Source organism: Carettochelys insculpta, chromosome 1 (genome assembly GCF_033958435.1).
Source record: "Carettochelys insculpta isolate YL-2023 chromosome 1, ASM3395843v1, whole genome shotgun sequence".
Taxonomy (NCBI): Eukaryota; Metazoa; Chordata; order Testudines; family Carettochelyidae; genus Carettochelys; species Carettochelys insculpta.
In genome coordinates this window covers 19932170-19956903 of record NC_134137.1, presented here as the reverse complement: position 1 = coordinate 19956903, position 24734 = coordinate 19932170, and the positions used below count along the sequence as shown (strand labels likewise).

Here is a 24734-nt window from a genome sequence, read left to right as displayed (position 1 = left end):
GCCAGGAAACTGATGAGGGCACCAGCACTGGTCTTTTCTTGGCTCCAGTGAGTGGAGGGGTGGCAGCCTGGCTCCTGGCTCTCCTCCATTGCCAGGAGCCAGGCTGCAGCCTGGTTCTTGGCTCCCTGTCACTCCGGGAGCCTGGCATGGCTTCTCTCTGGCTTCTCCCAGCTGTGGGGAAGTCAGGGAGAACCCATGCTGTTGCAGCTGCCAGCACAGCTTCTCCCAGCCAGGGGGAAGCTGGGAAGACACCATGCCCCTGTGGCTGCTGGCACAACTTCTCCCAGCTGGGGGAGCCGGTCAGGCAGGCAGCTGCAGAGTGGGTTTGAGCTGCATTTAACTTGCATTAATGCAAGTTAAGCATAATTCAAATGTATGCATTTCAGGGGGTTACCTAGGCTCTGTATACAATGCATGGGGACAAAGGTATGTAAAGCAAGAAGCTACCACAGTAGCTGCCTAAACTAACCAATCGGAGATGCTGTTAAGAACACAATATCCTAAGTCCCAAAACATCTTCCTTCATCCAAGCTGCGGGAAGTACTTGTGAGTTGCTAACAGCAATAGATAGGAATTTCTTGTGCATTTGTAAGATTTTAAGTACATAACTCATTTTTTGCACCAAGTTAAGCATGGATTGCATTGTAGAGTTGCCAATTATCTAGGATTGGTCTGGAGTCCCCAGGAATTAGTTATCTCTAATTAAAGATTGTTGTGATTAAAGCTCCAGGAATATACCCAACCAAAATTGGCAATCCTACTCTCACAACACAGGAGCTGGAAGTGGAGGTGCCTGTCTTATAACATTTTGCTCTGTGGTTACAGCACTTGTTTAGGGTGTAAGCCACTAGAAGCTGCTGCCACTGGGGAGGTTTTGAATAAAGATCTGCATCTTAGGAGTGTGTTTGTTACTGACCTGGGATAGTCTGATATACAGCACTGATGAAACTGTTGCAGCATAAAGATATAAAGTGAGGGAGGCAAAGGTTTTGGGTCTTGGATACCCTGGTTCCCAGACATGTACCCTAAACACCAGGCAACAGTCATTCTCTGACCTAATGACTCAAATAGTTAATACTGATAGTTAAAAATTTGTTGGGCCAGAGACAGCTCAGAAAAGGTTAATAACAGTAAAGTCAATACCCCACTAAAAGTTATTGTTTATTTTAGCTGAATCTCCATGCTTTGAATAAGGGGATTCAGATAAAATGTATGAAGCCACCCTGACTTCATTTCTGATGAACTAGCTGAGATCTGGATCCTGTTTGAAGCACTACAGAGATTAAAGTGGGGAGAAGTAGAGTTACCAGTTGTCCCGTTTTCAACCAGAACACATGGTCAAAAACGGATTTTCTGGTACCTCTGGTCAGCGTCCCTCACTGGGCTGTTGACTAGCCAGTTGGTGGTGCTGTGCAGTGGAGCTCCTAGGCTACCTACTAGCCTCTGTGCCATGTGGCTTTTAGAAGCAAGTCCCCTTCTAGCTCTTACACAAGGGCATTCAGTGGGCTCTACGTGCTGTCCCTACAATTAAGGTGGTATCAGCTGCCTGGTAGCGCCGAGGTGGAGGGAGAATGTTCTGCTTCTAGGAGTTGCTTGAGGTAAACACCACCTGGAGCCTGCAACCCGGCCCGATTTCCCTCCTGCCCTCGTACATCCTCTATGCCACCACAGAGCAGCCCCCTGCACCCCAAGTCCCTCAGCCCCAGTGCCAACCCGGAGCCTGTTTTTTCTGCTAGAGCCCTTACACTCCCCGCCCTGATTCGCCTCTTGGTTTTCAAACCCATCAGTCCCCCTTCGGAGCACCCTCCTAAACCCCGCTTCCCTGGTCCTGGCCAAGAGCCCCCCCACCGCCATAGCCCTCACCCTCTCACTGCAGCCCCCTGAGTTAGTCTGAGGAAAATGAGTGGGGGGCGGGGGGCTTGGATAAGGGGTGGGGAAAGGGTGTTGTGTTTTGTGGGAGCAGGCAGTTGGCAATGGGGGGTGGTTTTGGTCTGGCCTCTGAGGTTTGCAGGTTCATGTAGTAAATACCGGAGGGCTTGGCAACACAATCCCCCGCAATGGGGTCGCACAGGATGGCCACCGACCCCCGTTGCTTCCTCCCACTGCACGCGGCCTGGGCGGGGGACTGTAAGAGCGTCGGAACCTTGGTTTCCCGGCTGCGGCGGGCGGGCGGCCGGTAGCAATTGGGGGAGGTCCCAGCCCTTGTCCTTGGGCTGCAGAGGCGCGGTGCGTCGCTGTGCGCGGTCCGGGCACCATGGCCTTCTTGCCCGACGAGTCGCGGAGCCTGCCGCCGCCGCCCATCGTGAACAGGAACTCGGTGTGGCTGGGCCTTATAGGCTGGTGGTCGGCGCTGCTGGACAACGTCTGCAACCGGCGGCCGTTCATACGAGCCGGTGAGGGGCGGGGAGCTGGTGCTCGGGGGGTTGCGGCGGGGAGGCAGCTGGAGGTGGCTGCGGGCGGAGTTGGGGGACTGCTGGAGGGAGGCAGCGGGTGGAGGGGATGGGAGGTAGCTGCTGGGGGACTGCGGGAAGGAGGCGGCGGCGGGGGAGGCAGCTGGAGGGGGCTGGGGGACAGCTGGAAGCAGGCGGTTGTAGTAGGAGGAAGGTTGCCTGGGCGAGGGGGCGGGGGTGAGAGGCTGCCTGTGGGGGTGGGACAGGACCAGGGTTTTCTGTTGGGCTTTCGCAAAGCGTGTCCGGGCGGAAGCTACCTGTGGGGAGCTGGCGGGGATTGTTTGTGTGGGAGGGGATTCTGTAGGCCGTGACCGAGGAGGGGCCAGTGACTAGCCCCTGGTTGGGGAAGGGATTTATCTCGTCAGTGGGTAGGTGCTAGGAGCCCAGTTGTGCCTTAAGGCTTTGTTGTGATAGGAACTGTACAATCACACTTGAAAAGATTGTCCCTGTCCTAAAGAATTTCCAGTGGGGCTGGAAGACACTTATCCTGTGGACATGGGGTCCAGAGGTGCCAACTGAAGGGGTTCTCTAGAGCTGGAACATTCACAAGCAAAAAATTAGTGAATATGTAACACCTAACAGCAGCCAACTCCCCCAGTGCCTTCTGTTTGCCAGCACCCCTGCCAATCAGTTCTTCCCTCTCCCTCCCAGTGCCTGTGTCTCACTGTGATTAGCTGCTGTTCCTCAGCATGGGGGGCAGCAGGGACAGGTGCACTCCAGGGAGTGGAACTGGGTCAGAATAAATGGGGTGAGATGGGAAGGGGTGGGCATGGGATATGGGAGTGAGTGGGGACAGGGCCGAGGGCAAAATGAGGCTGGAAAGAGGTGGGATGTGGATTTGGGGAAAAGTGTCAGGTAGGGGTGAGGGGTTGCTTGGAGGAAACTGGTGCCTGTGATGGGGTAAATTTGCACCTCCTTGAGATATCTAGCCCAGTATACTTCAGCTCTGACAGTGCTCCCAGAGCCTAGGAGGCCGATGGAGGACTCTTACCAGTAATGCCTCTATCTCTCCCCATCTCCTGAGTGGGGGTGGAGACTTTCTGTAGACAGTATATGTCAGCTGGCGGGTGCAGAACTCTGACAGGAATCCTTCCACCCTTCCACTTTGTTAATCCTGAATACTTGATAGTGGCAATGTCATCTGTATCACTTACCCTTGACAAACATGGTCAGACTTAGAGCCCATCCATTACAGTCCCAGGGATCCATAACAGTCCCCATCCATCTGAACTTAACTGAGGATTCCTGTTCAGATGTCTCAGATAAAGGTGTAACACCATTGTTCGCTTTCCAGTCCCTGATGGTCCTTGGGGAAATTCCTTGTCCTTCATCCCCATTTCTGGTGATCAGCTCTGTGCATGTGAGAAAGCACTGTCCTAATCTCATTTAGGCATCTACTCCTGTCAATATCCTGAGAGTCCAAGTCATCATTTTGTCTTTTTCTTGGTGATTCTTCTTGTATCTGAGCTACTAATCTCTAGACCCTGGCTCCAAAAATAATAAATTCAGACTGAGTGCTTTTTGTTTAAGTTGGGATGTTCAACAGTGACTGTTGCAGTCTTCATATTGAAGGTTGATGCTTCAGAACTGCAGTGTCCAATACACTTACGTTTGCTACATGTGGCAAACTGGACTCCGCAGTGTGACAAAATGCAGCTCCTTAGAGCCACACATGTGGAGCACCTTCCTCCCACTCTGCGCACACACTCCATCACTTGGTGGTATGAGCGCATAGTGGCGGTGGCTCCGTCAGCCCCAGTGGCTGCAGCTGTAGCCATGGAGGCTGCAGCCCAGCATGTGTCAAGCAGCAACGCAGCTTGCGCAGTTCTGTTGGCTCTGGTGAGTCACTGGCAGTGTGGGGAGGGCAGAGGTTGGCTCTGGGGAAGGGCATTTATTTTGAGTGTGGCGGAGTGGGCCTGCAGTGATCCTTTAATTTCTGTTGGACACCACTGCTTTAGAACACATCCATAGCACCAATAAGGTAAAGGCTGCTATTTTGCAGGGGGAGGTGGTATGTCTTAGTCAAGTCTTTCCAGTTTTGCTCACTTTGGTGGTATGAGACAAACAACTCATTACTATGGGAAAGAGCGGGAGAAAGGAGGCAAAGAGAAGCCTGTCCACTTGTAGCAAATACTAGCAAAAGCCACTGTGAAAAATTTAATTCAGAGGCCGGCGCTGATAAAGACAAGCCTGTACCCACTCCCAAGAGCCAGGAACTGATACGTCAGGCTTCTCAGTGCGTGCTGCTTTTTGGCCGGCAGGTCTAGAGAAGTGAGCACATTATTAAGAATCAAATGTAACAATCTCCATTTTTACCCCGACTTACTCTGAGTTGTCTGTTCTCCCCTTTTAGTAAAATAGGCTAGATGAGACTCTCCCTATTTTATAGGGATGAGGAAACCAAATTGAAAATTAGTTTGGGTGTTGTCAAGCTGAGGGTCACATGTTTTCCATACTCTTAAATAGCAGGGAACTTAGATCCTGGCAAGATGGCAGGAAAGAAATTCCAGTATAGAAAGGTCTGCAACCTACTGAATGCCCTGAAAAAGCAAAGAGCTGTGTAAGTGCGAATTATTACTGTCACCATGGTAAGCCTTTGTTTGAGAATAGTACTGAAAAGTATTCTTTGTTATGTGTGTATTTTATTTTTACAACAATCAATGTAGTTAGGTGCTCACTAACTTTTCCAGTCCTGGATCTGGTAGATGTCTGATGGCCACCAGATGGCGCATTGGGATTATCTGTAATGTCCCCTCTAATTTTTTTTGCACATGTGCAGAGTGAATTTTGTTATGTGCACCAGTATAGGGATGATATGTCACACATCCACCCTGTATTGGCGTATAATAATGAAATTTGTGTGGGAGAGGGCTCAGAGCTGGGACAAAAGGTTGCGATGCAGGGGGAGGTAAGGGCTCCAGATGGGGGTGTGGGCTGTGGGATGGGTCCAGTAATGATGGGCTCAAGACTATAGCAGAGGGTTGAGGTATGGGATGTCAGGGTTCCCGCCCCACTGGCACGCCAAGTGCAGAAAGTGGGGGCCCACAAAATATTAACAACACCTTCCCTATACACAGGCTTTACTTGAAAACTTCCCAGGGTCATAGATCTGCTAGAAGGAAGGCTGCCGATACACCTGGTATTATCTTCCTAGGGACACCCCAAGCTCTTAACCCTCCCTCTGGAGAGAGCTCAGACACAAAAACTGTAATTTAGTAAAACAAAGAAGCAGTCAAGTAGCACTTTGAAGACTAACAAAATAATTTATTAGGTGAGATTTCATGGGACAGACCCACTTCTTCAGACCAATTTAGTAGCTGACCTTTTGGTCTAAGGCATGAACATACACAGACTTCCTATGACACAGGTATCAGATACATTGCTTCAAAACAGTGATTTATTCACAAAACAAGAGAAAATAAATCATGGGGTTGCACACAGAGAAAAATATTTCCCTGGAATTCAGCGTAAAAGTTGCAAGGGGGAGGGCTTTAAACGAGGTTCGATGTGGGCAGGGGAGCAAAGCCCACAGGTAAGTGGAGAACATGGAAACCTGGGTGATGGGTCAGAAATGGGAGGCAGCATGGGCAACAATGTCAGAGTGAAAAGAGGGTCAGGGCAAAACAGGGAGGCAAGATCAAATCAGTATCTTAGATGCCTGTATACAAATGCAAGAAGTATGGGTAATAAGCAGGAAGAACTGGAAGTGCTAGTAAATAAATATAACTATGACATTGTTGGCATCACAGAAACGTGGTGGGATAATACACGATTGGAATGTTGGTATTGAAGGGTACAGCCTGCTTAGGAAGGACAGACAGGGAAGAAAGGGGGGAGGTGTTGCCTTATATATGAAAAATGTACACACTTGGACTGAGGTGGAGATGGACGTGTTGAGCGTCTCTGGGTTAGACTAAGAGCGGTAAAAAACAAAGGTGATGTCCTGCTAGGCGTCTACTACAGGCCACCTAGCCAGGTGGAAGAGGTGGATGAGGCTTTTTTTAAACTAACAAAGTCAAGCAGGGCCCCAGATTTGGTGGTGATGGGGGACTTCAACTATCCAGATATATGTTGGAAAACTAATACAGTGGGGCACAGACTATCCAGTAAGTTCTTGGATTGTATTGGAGACAATTTTTTTATTCCAAAAGGTTGAAAAAGCTACTGGAGGGAAGCTGTTTTAGATTTGATTTTAACCAATAGGGAGGAACTGGTAGAGAACTTGAAGGTGGAAGGCAGTTTGGGTGAAAGTGATCATGAAATCATAGAGTTCACAATCCTGAGGAAGGGTAGAACAGAAAACAGCAAAATAGAGATGATGGATTTCAGGAGGGCAGATTTTGGTAAACTCAGAGAGCTGGTAGGTAAGGTCCCATGGGAAGCAAAACTGAGGGGAAAAACAGCTGAGGAGAGTTGGCAGTTTTTCAAAGGGACATTATCAAGGGCCCAAAAGCAAGCTATCCCGCTGTGTAAGAGAGACAGAAAATATGGAAAAAGACAATGTTGGCTTAACCAGGAGATCTTGCATGATCTCAAAATAAAAAAGGAATTGTATAAAAAATGGAAACAAGGAAAAATTACAAAGGATGAATATAAGCAAACAACACAAGAATGCAGGAGAAAGATTAGAAAGGCTAAGGCACAAAATGAGCTCAAACTAGTTGCAGGCATAAAGGGAAACAAGAAGGCTTTTTATAAATATATTAGAAACAAGAGGAAGACCAGGGACAGGGTGGGGCCATTGCTCAGTGAGGAGGGAGAAACAGTAACAGGGAACTTGGAAATGGCAGAGATTCTTAATGACTTCTTTGTTTTGGTCTTCACTGAGAAGTCTGATGAAGGAATGCCCAACATAGTGAATGCTAGTGGGAAAGGGGTAGGGTTAGAAGTTGAAATAAAAAAAGAACAAGTTAAAAATCACTTAGGAAAATTAGATGTCTGCAAGTCACCAGGGCCTGATGAAATGCACCCTAGAATACTCAAGGAGCTGATACGGGAGGTATCTGAGCCTTTATCTATCATCTGTGGAAAATCATGGGAGACAGGAGAGATTACAGAAGACTGAAAAAGGGCAAATATAGTGCCCATCTATAAAAAGGGGAATACGAATAACCCAGGAAACTACAGGCCAGTCAGCTTAACTTCAGTGTCAAGAAAGGTAATGGAGCAGGTAATTAAAGAAATCATCTGCAAGCACTTGGAAGGTGGTAATGTAATAGGAAACAGCCAGCATGGGTTTGTAAAGAATAAATCTTGTCAAACTAATCTGGTAGCTTTCTTTGATAGGAGAACAAGCCTTGTGGGTAGGGGAGAAGCGGTAGGTGTGGTATACCTAGACTTTAGTAAAACATTTGATATGGTCTCTCATGATATTCTTATCAAAAAACTAGGCAAATACAATTTAGATGAGGCTACTATAAGGTGGGTGCATAACTGGCTGAATAACCGTACCCAGAGAGTAGTTCTTAATGGTTCTCAATCCTGCTGGAAAAGTATAACAAGTGGGGTTCTGCAGGGGTCTGTGTTAGGACCGGTTCTGTTCAATGTCTTCATCAATGATTTAGATATTGGCATAGAAAGTACACTTATTAAGTTTGCAGATGATACCAAGTTGGGAGGGGTTGCGACTACTTGGGAGGATAGGGTCATAATTCAAAATGATCTGGGTAAATTGGAGAAATGGTCTGAGGTAAACAGGATGAAGTTTAATAAGGACAAATGCAAAGTGCTCCACTTGGGAAGGAACAATCAGTTTCACACATACAGAATGGGGAGAGACTGTCTGGGAACGACTACAGCAGAAAGGGATCTAGGGATTATAGTGGACCACAAGCTAAATATGAGTCAACAGTGTGATGCTGTTGCAAAAAAAGCAAACATGATTCTAGGATGCATTAACAGGTGTGTTGTGAACAAGACACAAGAAGTCATTCTTCCGCTCTACTCTGCGCTGGTTAGGCCTCAGCTGGAGTATTGCGTCCAGTTCTGGGCACTACAGTTCAAAAAAGATGTGGAGAAACTAGAGAGGGTCCAGAAAAGAGCGACAAGAATGATTAAAGGTCTAGAGAATGTGACTTATGAAAAAAGGTTGAAAGAATTGGGCTTGTTTAGCTTGGAAAAGAGAAGATTGAGGGGAGACATGATAGCAGTTTTCAGGTATCTAAAAGGGAGTCATAAGGAGGAAGGAGAAAACTTGTTCTTCTTGGCCTCTGAGGATAGAACAAGAGGCAATGGGCTTAAGCTGCAGCAAGGGAGGTTTAGGTTGGACATTAGGAAAAAGTTCCTAACTGTCAGGGCGGTCAAACAGTGGAATAAATTGCCAAGGGAGGTTGTGGAATCTCCATCGCAGGAGATATTTAAGAACAGGTTAGATAGATGTCTATCAGGGATGGTTTAGATAGTACTTGGTCCTGCCATTGGGGCAGGGGGCTGGACTTGATGGCCTCTCGAGGTCCCTTCCAGTCCTAGTGCTCTGATTCTATGAAGGGGGAAATTTTAAGTCAAACAACCACCAAGAGAAAAAAAAACCAAAAAAATGACAGAGCAGCAAACAACTAAAAGTAGCAGCAACCAGTAGTAGCCAGTCCAACCAAATTCAAAATAATCACAACCTCATTGCATCTAACTGTACATTTCCCTTTTACTTACATCTCTATGCCTGGGAGCCATCCTCTCCCTTACATTACTCCACTCACATTGGCCCACCTGGGCTTGTTATCTCAGGAAGAGATTAACCCCTTCCCTACTCATTCATGCTGTGGGCTCTGGGATGGGACTGGAGATGTGTTAGGGTACAGGAGGGTGCTTTGGGTCTGCGGTGGAGAAAGAGAACTCCCCACAGCTCACTGTCTCCACAGCAGCACCTGGGATGGACAGGAGAGGCACCTCTCCTTGCTGCAGCAGCTTTCATGCTGGAGCCACAGCATAGGCCTCACGATGGGTTTAGGCTAGAGCTGGTTTCAGGCCAGGAGAGGAGCACCCTGGCTGCATGTGAGTTTGGACTTGGAGAGAGATGCCATGATAGGTCTGAGCCACAGGAGGCGGTGTTGGGATGGCGTGGGGTCTCCTCGTAGCAGGTCCAGGTGTCCTGGATGCCTGTAACACAGCAGGTCCAGGCTATGGATGGCTCGGTTTAGGCCAGGGTAGAGATGACACAGCCACAGCAAGTTGGCCTGGCTAGGTTGGTGCTGTTGGAAGAGGCATCTTTCCCCTGGCCATGGCAAGGGACCTGGGAGGGGTTCCTGAGCACCTGCATGGTGTTAGATATGCTACTGGGCCCTCACACAGCTTTTAAGGAACTTAGGTTGTCCGAATCCTTAACAAACACATGTTGAAAGCAGTGGGAAAGAAAAATCTTAACTTCCATGTGTAGCAATGATAGCTACAACTTTACTGATTACTTTCTCTGGATTTTTTCCCCACGTTGCAGGAGTACACCGACAAATCCTGTATGCCACTGTGGGCTGGTATATTGGATATTTTCTCAGTAAACGTGCAGACTACATTCATGCTAAAGTGGACAGAGAACTGATGGAATACATTAAGCAACATCCAGATGATTTTAAGGAAAAAGGTATACTGAACTGATGTTTTAAGAACTTGCACATGAGTTAATAAATTATAAATTCTGGTGCGCCAGAGTTAGAATTCAGTCTTTCATAAGATGCCTCAACAGACTAGTATCGCTTCTGTGGCTGATTTACAATTTAAAGAGATATAGAATCTCGGGAAAGTTATGTTAAAAATGGACCTTTCTCGACTTGAGAGATCTGCTGTCTTGCCAGTATTCTGTTGTTTGTGTTTATTTCACTGAGGAAATAAGCTTTTCATTGTAAGCACTGCAGAAGTGATATAGCTATGGTGGAGCAAACAAAGTAGAGACATAAAAGATCTTGTTCATAGTTTTTTTTGTATTTTCACAACACAAGACTTGGGCCCTTATGTGCTAGGAACATATGGAGAGAGATGGTTCCTGCCTCAAACATCTTACATCCTAAGTGGTAGTATGTTACTTACAGCCAGGCTGTTCTCAACAAAACACTAAGACAGCAAACCCTAAACTACTTGGTGATTAAGGCATTATGTGCATTCATTATAGATGACATTTGTTTACAAGAATGGAAACTCAGCTCTTGATCAGTCATTAGGGTGCCATTGTTACAGGAGTAAGAGGCATCAAGCTAGTAAGAGACCTATTTTGAATTTTCTCCTTTTTGAAGGATCATGGAGGGATTGTCGAGTTCTAACTCCTATAATTTTTTCAAGACACGTTTTTAACTGTAGTTCACTTCCTTTCCACAACCCTATCTTCTGCTAGCCAAGTTCACCAAAACCTGTCTGCCCAGCAGAGGGGAAAACTGCCTGCATACAGGGTTCCTTCATTTCCAATCTGAACTAGGTATGAAGTGGAGTTTAGCCAATTAACATCCTCCAGAAACTCTGGGCATTAAAAGCCTAATTCAAAGTCTGTTGAACTCATTGCAGGAGCCTTCATTAGGAGTGGAGCAGTAATCCTCAATTTACCTAGATTGCAGCACACCCAGAGTGGACAAACTCATTTAGTGACTACTTAGAATCTACCAGGTTCTGACTCACTGATATTGCTGGAATATTGAAATCCCTTTAAAAAAGAAGCAAAAACAAACCGAAAAAAAAAAAACCCATCTCCCTCCCTACTGAATAAGCTTCCCTAATTGTGCTTCATTATATTTTGCAGAGAAGAGAACCCTAGCTAGTGTTCTGGAACCCTTCTATCCAATTCGCTGAAACTTCACAAGAACTGTGGACTTGTTCAGCCGATGGTGTTTCGTGAGACCACTCACGTATATTTGACCAGATTGTATGTCGGTTATTGTTCAAATATCTGAAAAACAACACAAAAAACCCTTTACTGTATTCTTGTAATTAAAACTATGAATGATCAGTGTGTTCCATTTGTTGTTATCGATTCCAGAATTTTGCAATGCATTTAGCTCTCATTCATTACATTTAACTATTAACAAAACAGGCAACTCAATTTTTAACTAGTGTGAAATTAGAACTACTGCACCTGAGGAAGGTGATAGAGGTCAGTTACTTGTAGTACTCCCTGTAAGCTGCCTGCTTGTGCAGCTGCTCAGGAGAGATTCAAATGCCACCCAGCTAATTAGCAGAGTGCCAACCATTGGGTTTGTTTGTCTCCTGGTGGTGCACATTCACTTATGCATTAGTGCTCACAACAAAATTTATTTGGCACATGGATGGGGAAGAAAATGCACATTTAGAGGGAACATTGATTACTAGTCTGATGTAAAAGAAAATACAGATCCTCTCTTCCTCAGAACAAAATGCAATCCCTGTCTTCTATTACTGTTAACACCAGGGGTCTTAAAATTCTGGCTTGTGGGCCATCCCCTGCTGGAGCATATTCACAATCCAGCCAGGTGTCCTTCTGGGGGGCGGGAGGGGCTGTCCATTATTCTTGGGGCCACGGTACAATGTGGCTTCAGGGATCACTGTGGAGGCCTGGCTCCACTTGGTGGCAGCAGTGGTTCACATACACACCTTATGCCACTGGGAAGCAGTGCTCAGCATTGCAAGTTCCCTTACTCTGTGCTCTGCTTCCTCTGCAGCTCCCACAAGGAGTGTAGAAGCTGGAGGGGGGCAGCTATGCCGTGCAAGACACCCCCCCCCGGCCCACTGATCCCCAAAACTGCATCCTTTGGGACAGGGTGTCATGGGGGCAAGAAGGTGAGCAGGAACTGGTGGAGTTGCAGGGGGACGGTAACTTCTTATGCTTATAAGAACCACATGGGATCTGTTTCAGGGGAAAAGGCTGTACTCTGTGTTTCTCACTAATACAGTAGAAGAGCAGTTTGCATAAGCTCATGCAGTCATACAGACGCAGGTCCTGCAGGTGGCTTATACAGTAAACCCTCGAAATGCGCGATTCCGAGTTGCGCTTAACTCAAAATCCTGCTCCCTGGCCATGGCTCAGTCCTCCCTAGTCCTGCCCGGCTCCGGCTCCAGCTCAACTTCCCCGGACCCAGTTCAAACCCCCTGCTCGCAGCTCTGGGTCACCACCCCTCACACAGCTCCGGCTCAACCTCCCCCACCTCGGTTCAAACCCCCTGCATCTAGCTCCAGCTCAAACTCCGCCCCCCCCCCGCCCCTGCCCCAGCTTAAACCTCCTGCACATGGCTCCATTTCAACCCCCTTGTGCACAGCTCCGGCCCAACTCTGCCCTCCTACCCCCCTGCACGCCAACTAAACCCAAGCTTAACCCCCCGACTTCCTCCCATGGCCCCAACCCATCACCAGGCTTAACCCTCCCCAGCTGGTCCCCCACCCCCCAAACTCCAGGACTTACTTTGCATAAGGTGCTCCAGGTGCTCCTGCTGCTTCCCTGGCTATAGAATGTGCGTTCCACTGGGGGAAAAAGCCACAGCTTGATTTATGTGAAATTTGGGTTACGCAAGGGTGCATGGGAGTGCAACCCTCACGTAAATCAAGGCCCTGCTCTAGTTATCAGTCTCCGTGGCTCAAACCAATCTTCTTAGCCAAAATAAGATTGAGTGAGGAGTTGGGGTTCTTCGATTTGCGGCTCCTCTGAGGCTTGGCTGGCAGGACCAAACTTGGGGTCCCATGGCAGGAGCACCCATTCTTACACTTGTAAGAGCCCGTTGCAGTCTGGGTTTTGCAGTGTCATACTGCAGTCTTTGAGGTGTTAATCTGGGGGGTTTCCCACAGTTATCTTGATTATGGTCTCATGTTTTGGGAGTGTCTCCCTGTCTCCAGGACCCAGTTCTTCTGCCAAGTCTCAGCCCTCAGGCTCCATGGATGCCATCTGAGTATCTCCAAGTCTCTGACCATCTGGAGCTATGTGGTGACTTACCCATATGTTTTTCACTCATAGCAAAGGATCTTGCAGAGTATTCCAAGCTAAAAGACAGTACTTAGTCTATAATGCTAACAGGAAGAGGCAAAATACTACATCTTGGCTAATCATGAGAAACCCCCCTATCAATAATAAAATACTGCATTTTGGCTACACACAGCCAGACTCCCACAACCCAGGAGTCCTAGGCCACATTATGCAATTGCTCTGTCCAGGGATCATCCCTGGGCTGGGAGTTTGAGACCCCTGATTAATGCATTCCTCGAGGCTTGCTCACACTGGCCTTGCTTATTGCACGATTGGGGCCAAAGTTAGCCTAGCTAGGAATGGTTGCTGTACTGGCCAGGCTGGCTATGTCTAAACTGCAGGCTACTGTGGGGAGATAAGAGTTCTCGGCAGTCTGGACAGAGCCGCTGAGAGAAAATACAGTATTGACAAAGCATTCCTACTGGATCCCTTTTAGGATCTCTCGCCTTCACATGCTCACTCTCTGCCATTATTTCTTTCATCCACATTTTTCCAGCTTTGGTGCCTAAAGTTAGGTCCCCAAATCCATGCCTAGGCACCAAAGTAACAGAGAGGGAGCCGTGCTAGTCTATATACTATCAAAACAAAAAAGCAGTCAAGTAGCGCTTTAAACACTAACAAAATAATTTATTAGGGGATGAGCTTTCATGGGACAGACCCACTTCTTCAGACCATAGCCATACCAGAACGGACTCAATATTTAAGGCATAGAGAACCAAAAAACAGTAATCAAAGTTGGCAACTCAGAAAAAAATTATCAAGCTGAACAAATCAGAGAGCTGAGGGCGGGTGAGGGGGAGTCAAGAATTAGATTAAGCCGAGTATGCCAAAGAGCCCCTATAATGTTCCAGAAAACTTGCATCCCTATTCAAACAAGGTGTTAATGTGTTGAATTTGAATATGAAAGAGAGTCCAGCAGCTTCTCTTTCTAAAGCAGACTGAAAATTCTTCTTCAGTATGATGCAAACTCTTAAGTCATTAACAGAATGACCCGCTCCATAAAAATGTAGACTAACTGGTTTGTGGCTCAGGAATGTTTTGATGTCTGTTTTGTGCCCTTTAACTCTTTGTTTGAGAGAGTTTGGAGTCTGTCCAATATACAAAGCATCTGGGCACTGTTGGCACACGATGGCATATATGATGTTAATTGAGGAACATGAGAATGTGCCTGTGATTCTGTGAATAACCTGGTTTGGTCCAGTGATGCTATCGCCAGAATAGATATGTGGACAAAGCTGGCAGCAGCCTTTGTTGCAAGGAAAAGTCCCAGGACTGATATTCCTGCGGTATAGACTGTGGCTATTGGTTAGAATCCTCATAAGGTTAGGAGGTTGTCTGTAGGAGAGAACAGGCCTGTCACCTAGGGCCTCCTGGAGTGTGGTGTCCTGATTAAGGCTATGTTGTAGGTCTTTAATAATTCGTTGCAGTCGTTTGAGTTGGGTGTTGTAGGTGATGAGCAGTGGTGTTCTGTTCTTGGCTTTTTTGGGCCTATCTTGGAGTAGCTGGTCTCTGGGTATTCATCTGGCCCTGTTGATTTGTTGTTTTATTTCTCCTGGTGGGTAATTCAAGTTTATGAATATTTGGTAGAGATCTTGTAGTTTTTGGTCTGTCAGTTGGATCAGAGCAAATGCAATTGTACCTAAGAGCTTGACTGTAAACAATGGATCTAGTTATGTGTGCAGGATGGAAGCTAGAAGGGTGTAGGTAAGTATAGCGATCAGTGGGTTTCCAGTACAGTGTGGTACCTATCAGGCCATCCTTGATTTGTACTGTAGTGTCCAGGAAGTGTATCTCTTGCGTGGAGTAATTGAGGCATAAGTTGATGGTGGGGTGCAGATTGTTAAAGTCTCTGTGGAATTATTCTAGAGTCTCTATACAATGGGTCCAAATCATAAAGATGTCATCAATGTATCTTAAGTAGAGGAGGGATAATAGGGGACGAGAGCTGAGGAATCGTTGTTCCAGGTCAGCCATAAATATATTAGTATATTGTGGGGCAATTTTCATGTTCCTCAACTAACATCATATATGCCATCATGTGCCAACAATGCCCAGATGCTTTGTATATTGGACAGACTTCAAACTCTCTCAGACAAAGAGTTAATGGGCACAAAACAGACATCAAAACATTCCTGATCCACAAACCAGTTAGTCTATATTTTAATTGAGTGAGCATTCTATTAATGACTTAAGAGTTTGCATCTTATTGAAGAAGAATTTTCAGTCTGCTTTAGAAAGAGAAGCTGCTGAACTCTCTTTAATTTTCAAATTCGACACATTAACACGTGGTTTGAACCAGGATGCAAATTTTCTGGGACATTATAGGGGCTCTTTGGCATACATGGCTTAATCTAATTCTTGACTTCCCCACCCCTCTGCTCTGATTTGCTCACTTTGATAATTTTTGTTCTGATTTGTCAACTTTGATTACTGTTTTTGGTTCTCTATGCCTTAAATATTGAGTCTGTTCTGGTATGGCTATGGTCTGAAGAAGTGGGTCTGTCCCACGAAAGCTCACCTAATAAATTATTTTGTTAGTCTTCAAAGTGCTACTTGACTGCTTTTTTGTTTTGATAGGCACCAAAGGTTTGGGGAGGGATTTTTTTTGTCTCCCTCCTCCCCAAGTGCTGAGTATCCACAATTCTTCAACTTCAGTGGGAGTTGCCAGGGCTCAGCAAGATCAGGCCACTTCATTTAAATACCCAAGTATAGATGTGTCTAAAATTAGCTGTTGAAACAAAGTTGTTGACCTAAGGGGTGGTATGACCCAGGCTCGCTAGTGACTACTGAGTTGATATCCAACAGAAATGTCTGAAAAATTAGCTAAAGTTTAACTTATGAATAAGCCTTTCAGTGTTTGCACAAATTGCTCTCTCATTCCCTCTTTGGTACACATCATAGTTTATCACCTCTTGGGCCATGCTTTAAGCACATGAAGACCCTTGTTTTGCACATCATTTGTTGCAATATTTAAACCTTTTTCTTACTGATCAGACTTTATCCTTGTGTAGAATCCTGGAAATGCTAGGCTGGAAGGGACCTCAAAAGACATCTATTTGGCTACGTCTACACGTGCCCCAAACTTCGAAATGGCCACGCAAATGGCCATTTCGAAGTTTACTAATGAAGCGCTGAATGCATATTCAGCGCTTCATTAGCATGCGGGCGGCAGCGGCACTTCGAAATTGACGCGGCTTGCCGCCGCGCGTCTCGTCCAGACAGGGCTCCTTTTCGAAAGGACCCCGCCTACTTCGAAGTCCCCTTATTCCCATGAGCTGCTGGGTATAAGGGGACTTCGAAGTAGGCGGGGTCCTTTCGAAAAGGAGCCCCGTCTGGACGAGACGCGCGGCGGCAAGCCGCGTCAATTTCGAAGTGCCGCTGCCGCCCGCATGCTAACGAAGCGCTGAATATGCATTTCAGCGCTTCATTAGTAAACTTCGAAATGGCCATTTTGAAGTTTGGGGCACGTGTAGACACAGCCTTTTAGTCCATTTTGCACTGAAGGAGGATCAAGTATACCAAGACCCTCCTTGACAGGCATTTGTCTAATTTGTTCTTTAAAATCCCCAGTGAAGAGGATTTCTTAGCCTCCCTAGGTAACTTGTTCCTTATCGTTAAATTATCTTAATATCTAGCCTAAATCTTCCTTGCTGCAAGTTAAGCTGATTCCTTCTCCTTCCTTGTACATGGAAAGCAGTTGGTCACCATCCTCTTCATACCAGCCTTCTACATATTTGAAGACTATTACCAGGTCCCTGCCCAAACCTCACTTCTCTACTCTGAATATTCCAAATTCTTTCAGCCTTTTCTCATAGGTCATGTCTTCTAAACCTCTTATTTTTATTACTGTCCTCTGGTAACCTCACCAGTACCCATAGAGCAGGATGGTTACCTTCCCAGTCTTCCTTGTTAAAACAACCCTGAGTGACACTTGCCTTTTTCTCAACAGCATCACACTGTTGACTCATGTTCAGGTTGTAATGCTGATAACCCCAGCCTCTTTTCTGCAGCGCTGCTGAAAAGCCAATTATTCCCCGTTTTGTACTTTGTGCATTAGATTTTTGTCTTCCTAACTGCAAAGTTATTTATATTTACTGAATTTCTGCTGATTGATTTCAGACCAATTCTCCAATTTGTCAAGACCATCTTGAATTCTAATCCTGTATTCCACAGCACAAGTAACCCTCTTTAGCTTGGTGTCCTTTGGAAGACTGTCCATTCCATCAGCCACACGGTTAATAAAAACACTTACTTGTGCCTGATCCAGGACAGACCTTTATGGGAACCACCTGATATGCTAGTTATCAGGTAGCTAAGCTCTCAAATTGGTTTCCACGAATGTTCTGTTACATTGTATCTGGTCTAGGTTGCTCCAGTGCTACTGAATCCCAAAATACTGTACAACATGCTTGTCTAAGGCACTGCATTCAGAGCTGTCCTTCCCCATACACAGAATACCCAGCTATGTAGGCATCCAAAATTTTGAGGTACTACTGGGTCTTAATGTCCATCAACCCACTTCTTCCTATCCCTGTTCTGTGCCTCTGCTTTCTCTGGAGAGGACCTGCTTAACTTAATAGTGAAAAAGTTCCCAGGGCTATTAGATGCTGAAGCTGTGAAAAAGCCATTCAAGTGGCAATGAGCCCACTTGACAGGCATTTGCTAACCCAGGTATATACTGTCAGTTTCTAAATTAATGGTATTAGTCGACAGGACTTTAGAGTAAAATTTGCTCTAAAATATTTCACTAGGGTGTTGCTGAAGATTATAAAAATCATCCCCCACTGCTCCCCATCACCCCAGGTTGCCACTGCGCATAGGAGCACCAGTTTAATAGTTCGGCATGTGGCCCCATAAATCCGAAGGATGGCCCTTACTGCATTTGCTTGCTACAATGTCTGAAATTAATCTTCAGAAAATCTCTTGCCTAGAGGAGCCATTGCAATTTGATCTGTTTAGTTAGCATGCCCTTTGGTTGTGGTATATAGCTCCAATGTAGTATCATTAATCTTTTCTCACTCTTGATGACAGGTGACTGAACCTTGGTTAAGCTTCCGTAATCAGATTGCCTCCATCACTGTTTTTTGCTTAAAAGTAGTCTTGAAATTGGTATGTCAAATATTTAAGTCTCAACATTTATTCTTCCTTATAAACAATCCTTCAGGGGGAATATATGAATTATAAATACACTGAAAGAGAGGGAATGTGGGTTAATATAGAAGCACCATAACCTAATGGGAGAGCAGAATTCCTTTCTTTCATGTGATCTACAGAAAATGCCTCTGCCGTAGCAGTGAACAAACAAAATCCCAGAGCTCTGTAGAGCTCTACGATGTCTTTGGTATATGGTACAATGGGTAGTAATTTGGGAGTTTATTGAAGCAAACCAAGGAATGAATGGTGAAATCAGACAGGTATGAATGGCAGTGTTTAAAACATGGCAGAGGAGAGGGAGGAAGGTATGTATTTTTTTTAAGTGATTGAAACTCCTTATTTTTACTCCCCTCCTTTAATAATCCTGCTTATCACTTGTATGTTTTGTGCAAGTACAAGCAACCAGCTAAAGTTCTTGGTGAATACGCTGCACCTAGGAGAATGGACAAATAGCCTCAAGTGTTACTGGCAGTCCTACTAATCTTATCAGCTAGCACTGTGCTTTCTGCTGGAAGCAGTCAGCACTTGCCATCTGCAGACCTGAAGTATGCCACCACCTGCTTTGTTCTTGGACTAACTGGGCTTCATTGGTGTAGTGAGAGAGAGCAACCCCCATGAGTAAAATGCAGGCCCCTTTGAAGTCATGACTAGCATCCATCACAGTTTTTTCTTTCCCTCGTTTTTTCTCAAAGGAGAAATTGAGTGGATTTTTACTAAGTAATAGGGGTGTTAGAGAAGCAGATTGAAGACATGCATCTTTATACTTGGAGTGGAAGGTGATACGATTGAAAAAGGTTTTTAAGTTCTGAGGTAGTTCATTCCTCAGCCTTGGACCAATCCTTGAAAAAGTCCTGCCTCCTTTACAGACAACCTTTATACTTGGGTTAGTTACATGTGTTGGAGAGTGGAGTGATGGACTTAGTTTTGAGTTTTCCATGATCTTTCAGGCGTTCTGGATCTAAACCACTCAACCAACATAAAGGAGCAAAACCTTGACGTGATATTCAAGGGGCAGCAGGCAGAAGATGGGTTTCATATCGCTCAAGAACTGGCTTTATTAGGCCAGGTTTTTAAAGAAACTAAACAAACAAACGTAAAGGCTAAATTCAGTTTGTGATTTTTATTACCAAGTAGTGGGTGGAAGCAGTCCCCTTTTAAACTTGAAAGAGGTTTATCCTTCTATCTTACCAGTAGTTTTCAAACTGCACCCAGCAGTAGCATAATACAATGGCATTTGCCCTAAGAGTTACATTACATATTGAGGTGTTTGAGATGGACAATGAGTTTGTCACGGGAAGGAATGATCACATTTCGGTTATTACAAAAGGTTAGCTATTAGATGGCCATCATCTTTGCTGTCAATCCGGAAGTTCACCAGCAATATTTGCCTCAGGACATCGATTCTCTGCAGCATGCAGGTGGTCATTTTTCCTGTGGGATAATCACAAAATAGTCAGTTATTTTGGCATGATCTTTTAGGTACATATCTTTGAGGAAGTACCGATTTTGATACTGCATTTATTGTAATTCAAAATAGTCAGCCCAGGAGGACCTTTCCACATTGCAATGTTTGATACATATCTAACATTTTGAATTACAAATTCCTGTTTTTCTTAAGTTTTTGCCACCTACCAACCCGCATTAATCCCCCATTTAGTACAAGAAATATAGGAGACGGGTTTTGCCCCCAGAATATAAATCTATTCCTATTAACTATATACACTGTGAGAGTGTTTAGAGGCCTGAAGCAAAATCTCTTTGTGCTAGTGCTGTACATGTGTATACCTACCCATGCATAAAATACAGTCCTCGATTCCAAGACCTTGTCATTGTACAAAGCATTTGAACTTCTCATAAGTTGATTTCAAAGGGTTTTAGTTCTTGTATTTTTCTAATGTCAGAAAAGTGACGTAATCATGGTAGAGCAGCTTTCGTGCACTCTGCAAACTACAGTACATATAGCAGCACTGTACAGTAGCCAGTAGGAGCTCCAACGTAACAGCACTCCCAGGGCTCCTCAGCTAAACAACTAGTCTTACTACAAATGTTTTGTGTTCTCTTGTGTCTGAGCACAACAACAGAGAGAATCTTAGTTACTAAGCTCTCTTCTGAAAGTTGGTGGACAATGTGAAGTGTCTGCTTTCAAACAAATAATCAAATCCATCTGTAGAATTATCTTTAAAAGACAAGTAAAAGACACGCCCCCTGCCACACACACACCGCCATTTGGTAAAATGGATATAACACAATTTATCTGCCTTGGAAGAAAGAGCTCAACCCCCTCTCAGCTTGGATTTGAACCTTGGGCTCCAGCTGTTTCAAGGTCCTGACTATTATAAGTCAAACCAGACTAATAATTGCTTAAGCAACTGGATGGTATTTGGCATCTCAGAACACTTCAAGAGACATGTAACTGCTGAGGTCTCACCTTTCGAAGTTTCTGGCAGATAGTTCACCAGGTAAACGTAATTTCATTCTGGTTGATCTGTCCTATAATTTCATTGTACTTTCTGGTGAGGTCATTGGCTTTTCTGGTCAGGTGGGTCAGGACACGATACAAGCCTGTAAAGTGATGATAAAGCAGTCCTTCAAGATCCGCCTCCTCTCCGCTCTCTTGTACGTCTTCTCTGCTGGAGATTTGGTGTTTGCTCTCGGATAGAGGCACCAGTTGCCCCTCCACTGCGATTTTGATGGATTTCAGCTGTAGGTAATACTCATACAGGTCCCTGTTTCCAAAATTGCCAGTGGCTGTGCCCTCTTCTTGTTCCATATAGACCCCTCGGAGGAGGCTGGGAAACATCACCGCTTGTTCCATCTTGCGGATGGCAGAGAAGTACTCTTCCATAGTTGTGGTCAGTCGGCTCTGAATCTTGCTGGCTTTTGCAGGGCTTAACAGAGATGCAGGCTTGGGGCCTGATGGTGCTGAAGCTTTCCAGGCTGCGTGGATGACGTGATGAGGCAGAAATCAGCAAAGCGGACAGGTGGTTTTTAACAGTAGGGGGAAGGGGCGTGTATACCAGCTAAAGACACTCCTCTCTTTACAGCTAATTGCAACAGCAAGCCTCTGCAGGTCTCAACACCTGATGGGTAATCTGTTCAGGGTCAGCGTCAGGGCTGTATTTGCCAATTGGACTTCACCCAAAATGACCCTTAACTAAATCTGACAACTTGACCATGAGGCAAGAATTTCTCAGGTCGCCTTATCTTTCAATGACCAGATAAAATAATGGCCATGAAGATAGCACCTGATTGGAACAGAGCTTTCCCCGCTCTCCCACCCCCAAACTGGAAAAGCTGGTGCACAACGTGAAGGCTGCATGAAGCAATGCTCTCTCTGGTGTCCTAATTCATGAAATTTGCACATCACTCTCTCTTTGCTGGCAAGGTGAGTAACCTTGAAACCAGTGTTTCCTGTATGTCCTCAGATGAAAGGCAAAGCTGGGCTCTTCCTCTGGGGCATCTGATTTATATAATTGTCACAGTCAAAATACCAGACCTGGGAACCAAATTCCCAGAGCTCACAGGTTGGGGCTGGTGCGGGGGGGAGGGGGTTGCTGCTAACTGCAGGGATTAAAGGTGGGGCCCCACATTAAAAGTTTGCTCACCCTGATTTACTGCCCAAGTTCTCAACTTGCAGCCCACAGACCACTAGTGGCCTGCAGCTGCCTTGCAGGTGGGCCAAAAGGCTCAGGGCTTCGCCCGACCTACAGTAAAGAGCCTATGCTCGTGCTCCAGCCTCGCTGCACCTCCTCGCCCTGCAAGGTTCTTGTCCAGCATTTCCTCCCCATTGCAGGTGGGGGTCAGCCCCAGCCCCATGGGCCAGATCCGGCTTGCAGGGGGAAGGAGTGTGGGTCTGCATGCTGCCTCTTCCCCTCCCTTCTGCTGGGGGGAGCACAGCCCCAGAAACCGCTCTTGGAAGAGCTTCTCCGCTACCCCCATTGGAGCACACGGAAAATAAAGTGTTGTCTAGTGGTTGGAGCGGAAGGCTGGGAATGTACCATTCTTGATTCAGTGCTTCCTTGGGCAAATCACTGACTGTATTTGACTTAATTTCCCCATCTGTGTATTATGAATAACATATCACAGGATTGTTATGAGGCAGTCTATGGCGTCCTGTATTTGAAAAGCATCCTTTTGTAATGGGCAACTCTTTACTTAGGGCGTCCCAGTGACCTGTTTTCACTTGCCTCATTAATTATTCCCTTTGTGCTATTAAGAGCTGGCTAATAAATTTAGTCCTAACCTGGGAAAGAATTTTACGGCAGCACAAGAATTGTGTGTGTTGGATTGCTCCCACTGACAGAATTACAAAATCACAGCAAGAATGTCTCCAGGAAGTCCCCCAGAATAGCCCCTGGAATGATACTCTTGGTTTTGGTTTTGGTTTTTCATTTACATTGTTCATTTGAGATTTTTCTCAGTTATTCAAAAGCATGGTGCTCTTCTCAAAACAATCTTGCTTCTGATTTCCCAGCACAAGCACTCTTCATTGGCTAGAACCTCAGCTGGTATGAATCAACACAGCAACACCAATTTCACCAGTGCCCTCTCTGCCACTTTAGATTAGCTGAAAATCTGACCCAGTAGCATTAAATAAATTGACTCACTGATTACTAGCACTCACAGATTTTAAATTTCCCATTTTGAAAGGAAAAACTGACTCCATTCCATTGTAGAGCCCATAAATAATCATTTTTTCTATAGTTGTATAGACTGAGGTTAAAGAATGCAAAGAGTCACCTACTCCATCTCCCTGCAGGGCTTCTCCCCTAAAGCAAGGCATGTAAGGGCCACACCGTAAAGTGGTGTAAATTGGTGTCACTGCTGGGAAGCCAGTGAACTGTGTTAATTTACACTAGTGGAGAATCTGGCCCCTGTAATTTTTAGTTAGGTGCCTAAACAAAAATGGCCCACTGCTCAGAGGATGCTTAGGCCTCACTCCATCCACTAGTATCGGAGGGGTAGCTGTGTTAGTCTGGATCTGTAACAGCAACGTAGGGTCCTGTGGCACCTTATAGGCTAACAGAAAAGTTTTGAGCATGAGCTTTCATGAGCACAGACTCACTTACGAAGTGAGTCTGTGCTCACGAACGCTCATGCTCAAAACTTTTCTGTTAGTCTATAAGGTACCACAGGATCCATCCACTAGGGGTCCCTGAAGCCTCAGGATTTTACAAACTCATCCCTTGACAGTAGTGAAGGCCTGAGCCTGACTGTCAGAGAAACTCGAGATGGGCTGGCGCTGGCACAGGCTCGCTGATCTCTGGCGAAAGCATATCTGCTGTAACCTGCTATGGGCTACAGCAAAGGGTAGTACTTTAGACTCAGTCATTGGATCTCTTAGCATGGGGGCTGCTGGTTAGAGCCTACGAAAGCAATAGTCCCAGTTCCCGTGGCTTTATGAGTCTTGTGATACCTGGTGTCTTTCTGAAGCCCCTGGAGTCATGTGATGAGGCGAAAAATCTCATTGCTCGTTTGAAAAGAAATGTCTAGTCCTTGAAACTGAGAGGAAAGTGCTCCCCAGTGCCTCAGGAAATGGAAGGGAAACACCACCCTCCTTTGTACTTATTTGCAATCTCATGATAGAGGGGTTGGCCACACTGTCAGGACGTTGCGGCACCATTCTTGACTCTACCACTGCCTGATGTGTGCTCTCTGCCAAGGCCCTGGCTGTTTTCTGCCTCCATGTACCCGGCTGTGGAAAATGTAGAGTGTTAGCTAACGCTCAAGTGGTTTGAGAGCCTCTGATGAGAGGCGCAAAAGACTCAAAAAGGTGTCTTTTTAGTTGGATGCACAATTCGGCTCCAGCCTGTAGGGCTTACAGCACTCCCGAGGAGGCACTCAGACCCACATCTTCCAAGATGTTTCATGGTCTCACTCCTACTGAATGCAATCAGTTTCATGGCAGGGGGAGAATTTTGGGGGTGCTGAGTAAGCTAGCAGAGACCTGCAGGCCAGAAACCATAACACATTTTGTACTATGGTCCCTTGAGCAAGGGGATGCTGATGAGCAATTTCTGTTGCGGAACTGGAATCCTGCATTCCAGGGCATGCTGTCTGGGATCTGATGGCTCCCGCAGAACTTGCTTAGGGTGGATTGGCATTCCTTAATGGGGTTGGTGTTGTGTACCAACAGGGGTGGAGCTGATCAGTGGCTGGGATGCAAAAGGCAGGACTGGCAGCAATGGTTGTGATTTACTGAAGTTCAAAGCATGCAAGGCACTGAT

The 24734-nt window shown here is 45.8% G+C and overlaps 2 protein-coding genes across 2 annotated transcripts; one reads left to right on the top strand and one right to left on the bottom strand.

Annotated features, from left to right (window-relative positions):
- Nucleotides 1-2203: 2203 nt before the first annotated feature.
- On the top strand, nucleotides 2204-11373 carry NDUFC2 (NADH:ubiquinone oxidoreductase subunit C2). The gene is made up of 3 exons (XM_074981273.1): nucleotides 2204-2393; nucleotides 9880-10023; nucleotides 11167-11373. Exons 1-3 carry the CDS (start codon nucleotides 2255-2257, stop codon nucleotides 11214-11216), a joined length of 333 nt encoding a protein of 110 aa, XP_074837374.1. The 5' UTR covers nucleotides 2204-2254; the 3' UTR covers nucleotides 11217-11373.
- A 9586-nt stretch (nucleotides 11374-20959) lies between these two features.
- On the bottom strand, nucleotides 20960-21352 carry THRSP (thyroid hormone responsive). The gene has a single exon (XM_074982072.1). The coding sequence runs from the start codon at nucleotides 21350-21352 to the stop codon at nucleotides 20960-20962; it is 393 nt and encodes a 130-aa protein (XP_074838173.1).
- Nucleotides 21353-24734: the final 3382 nt, after the last annotated feature.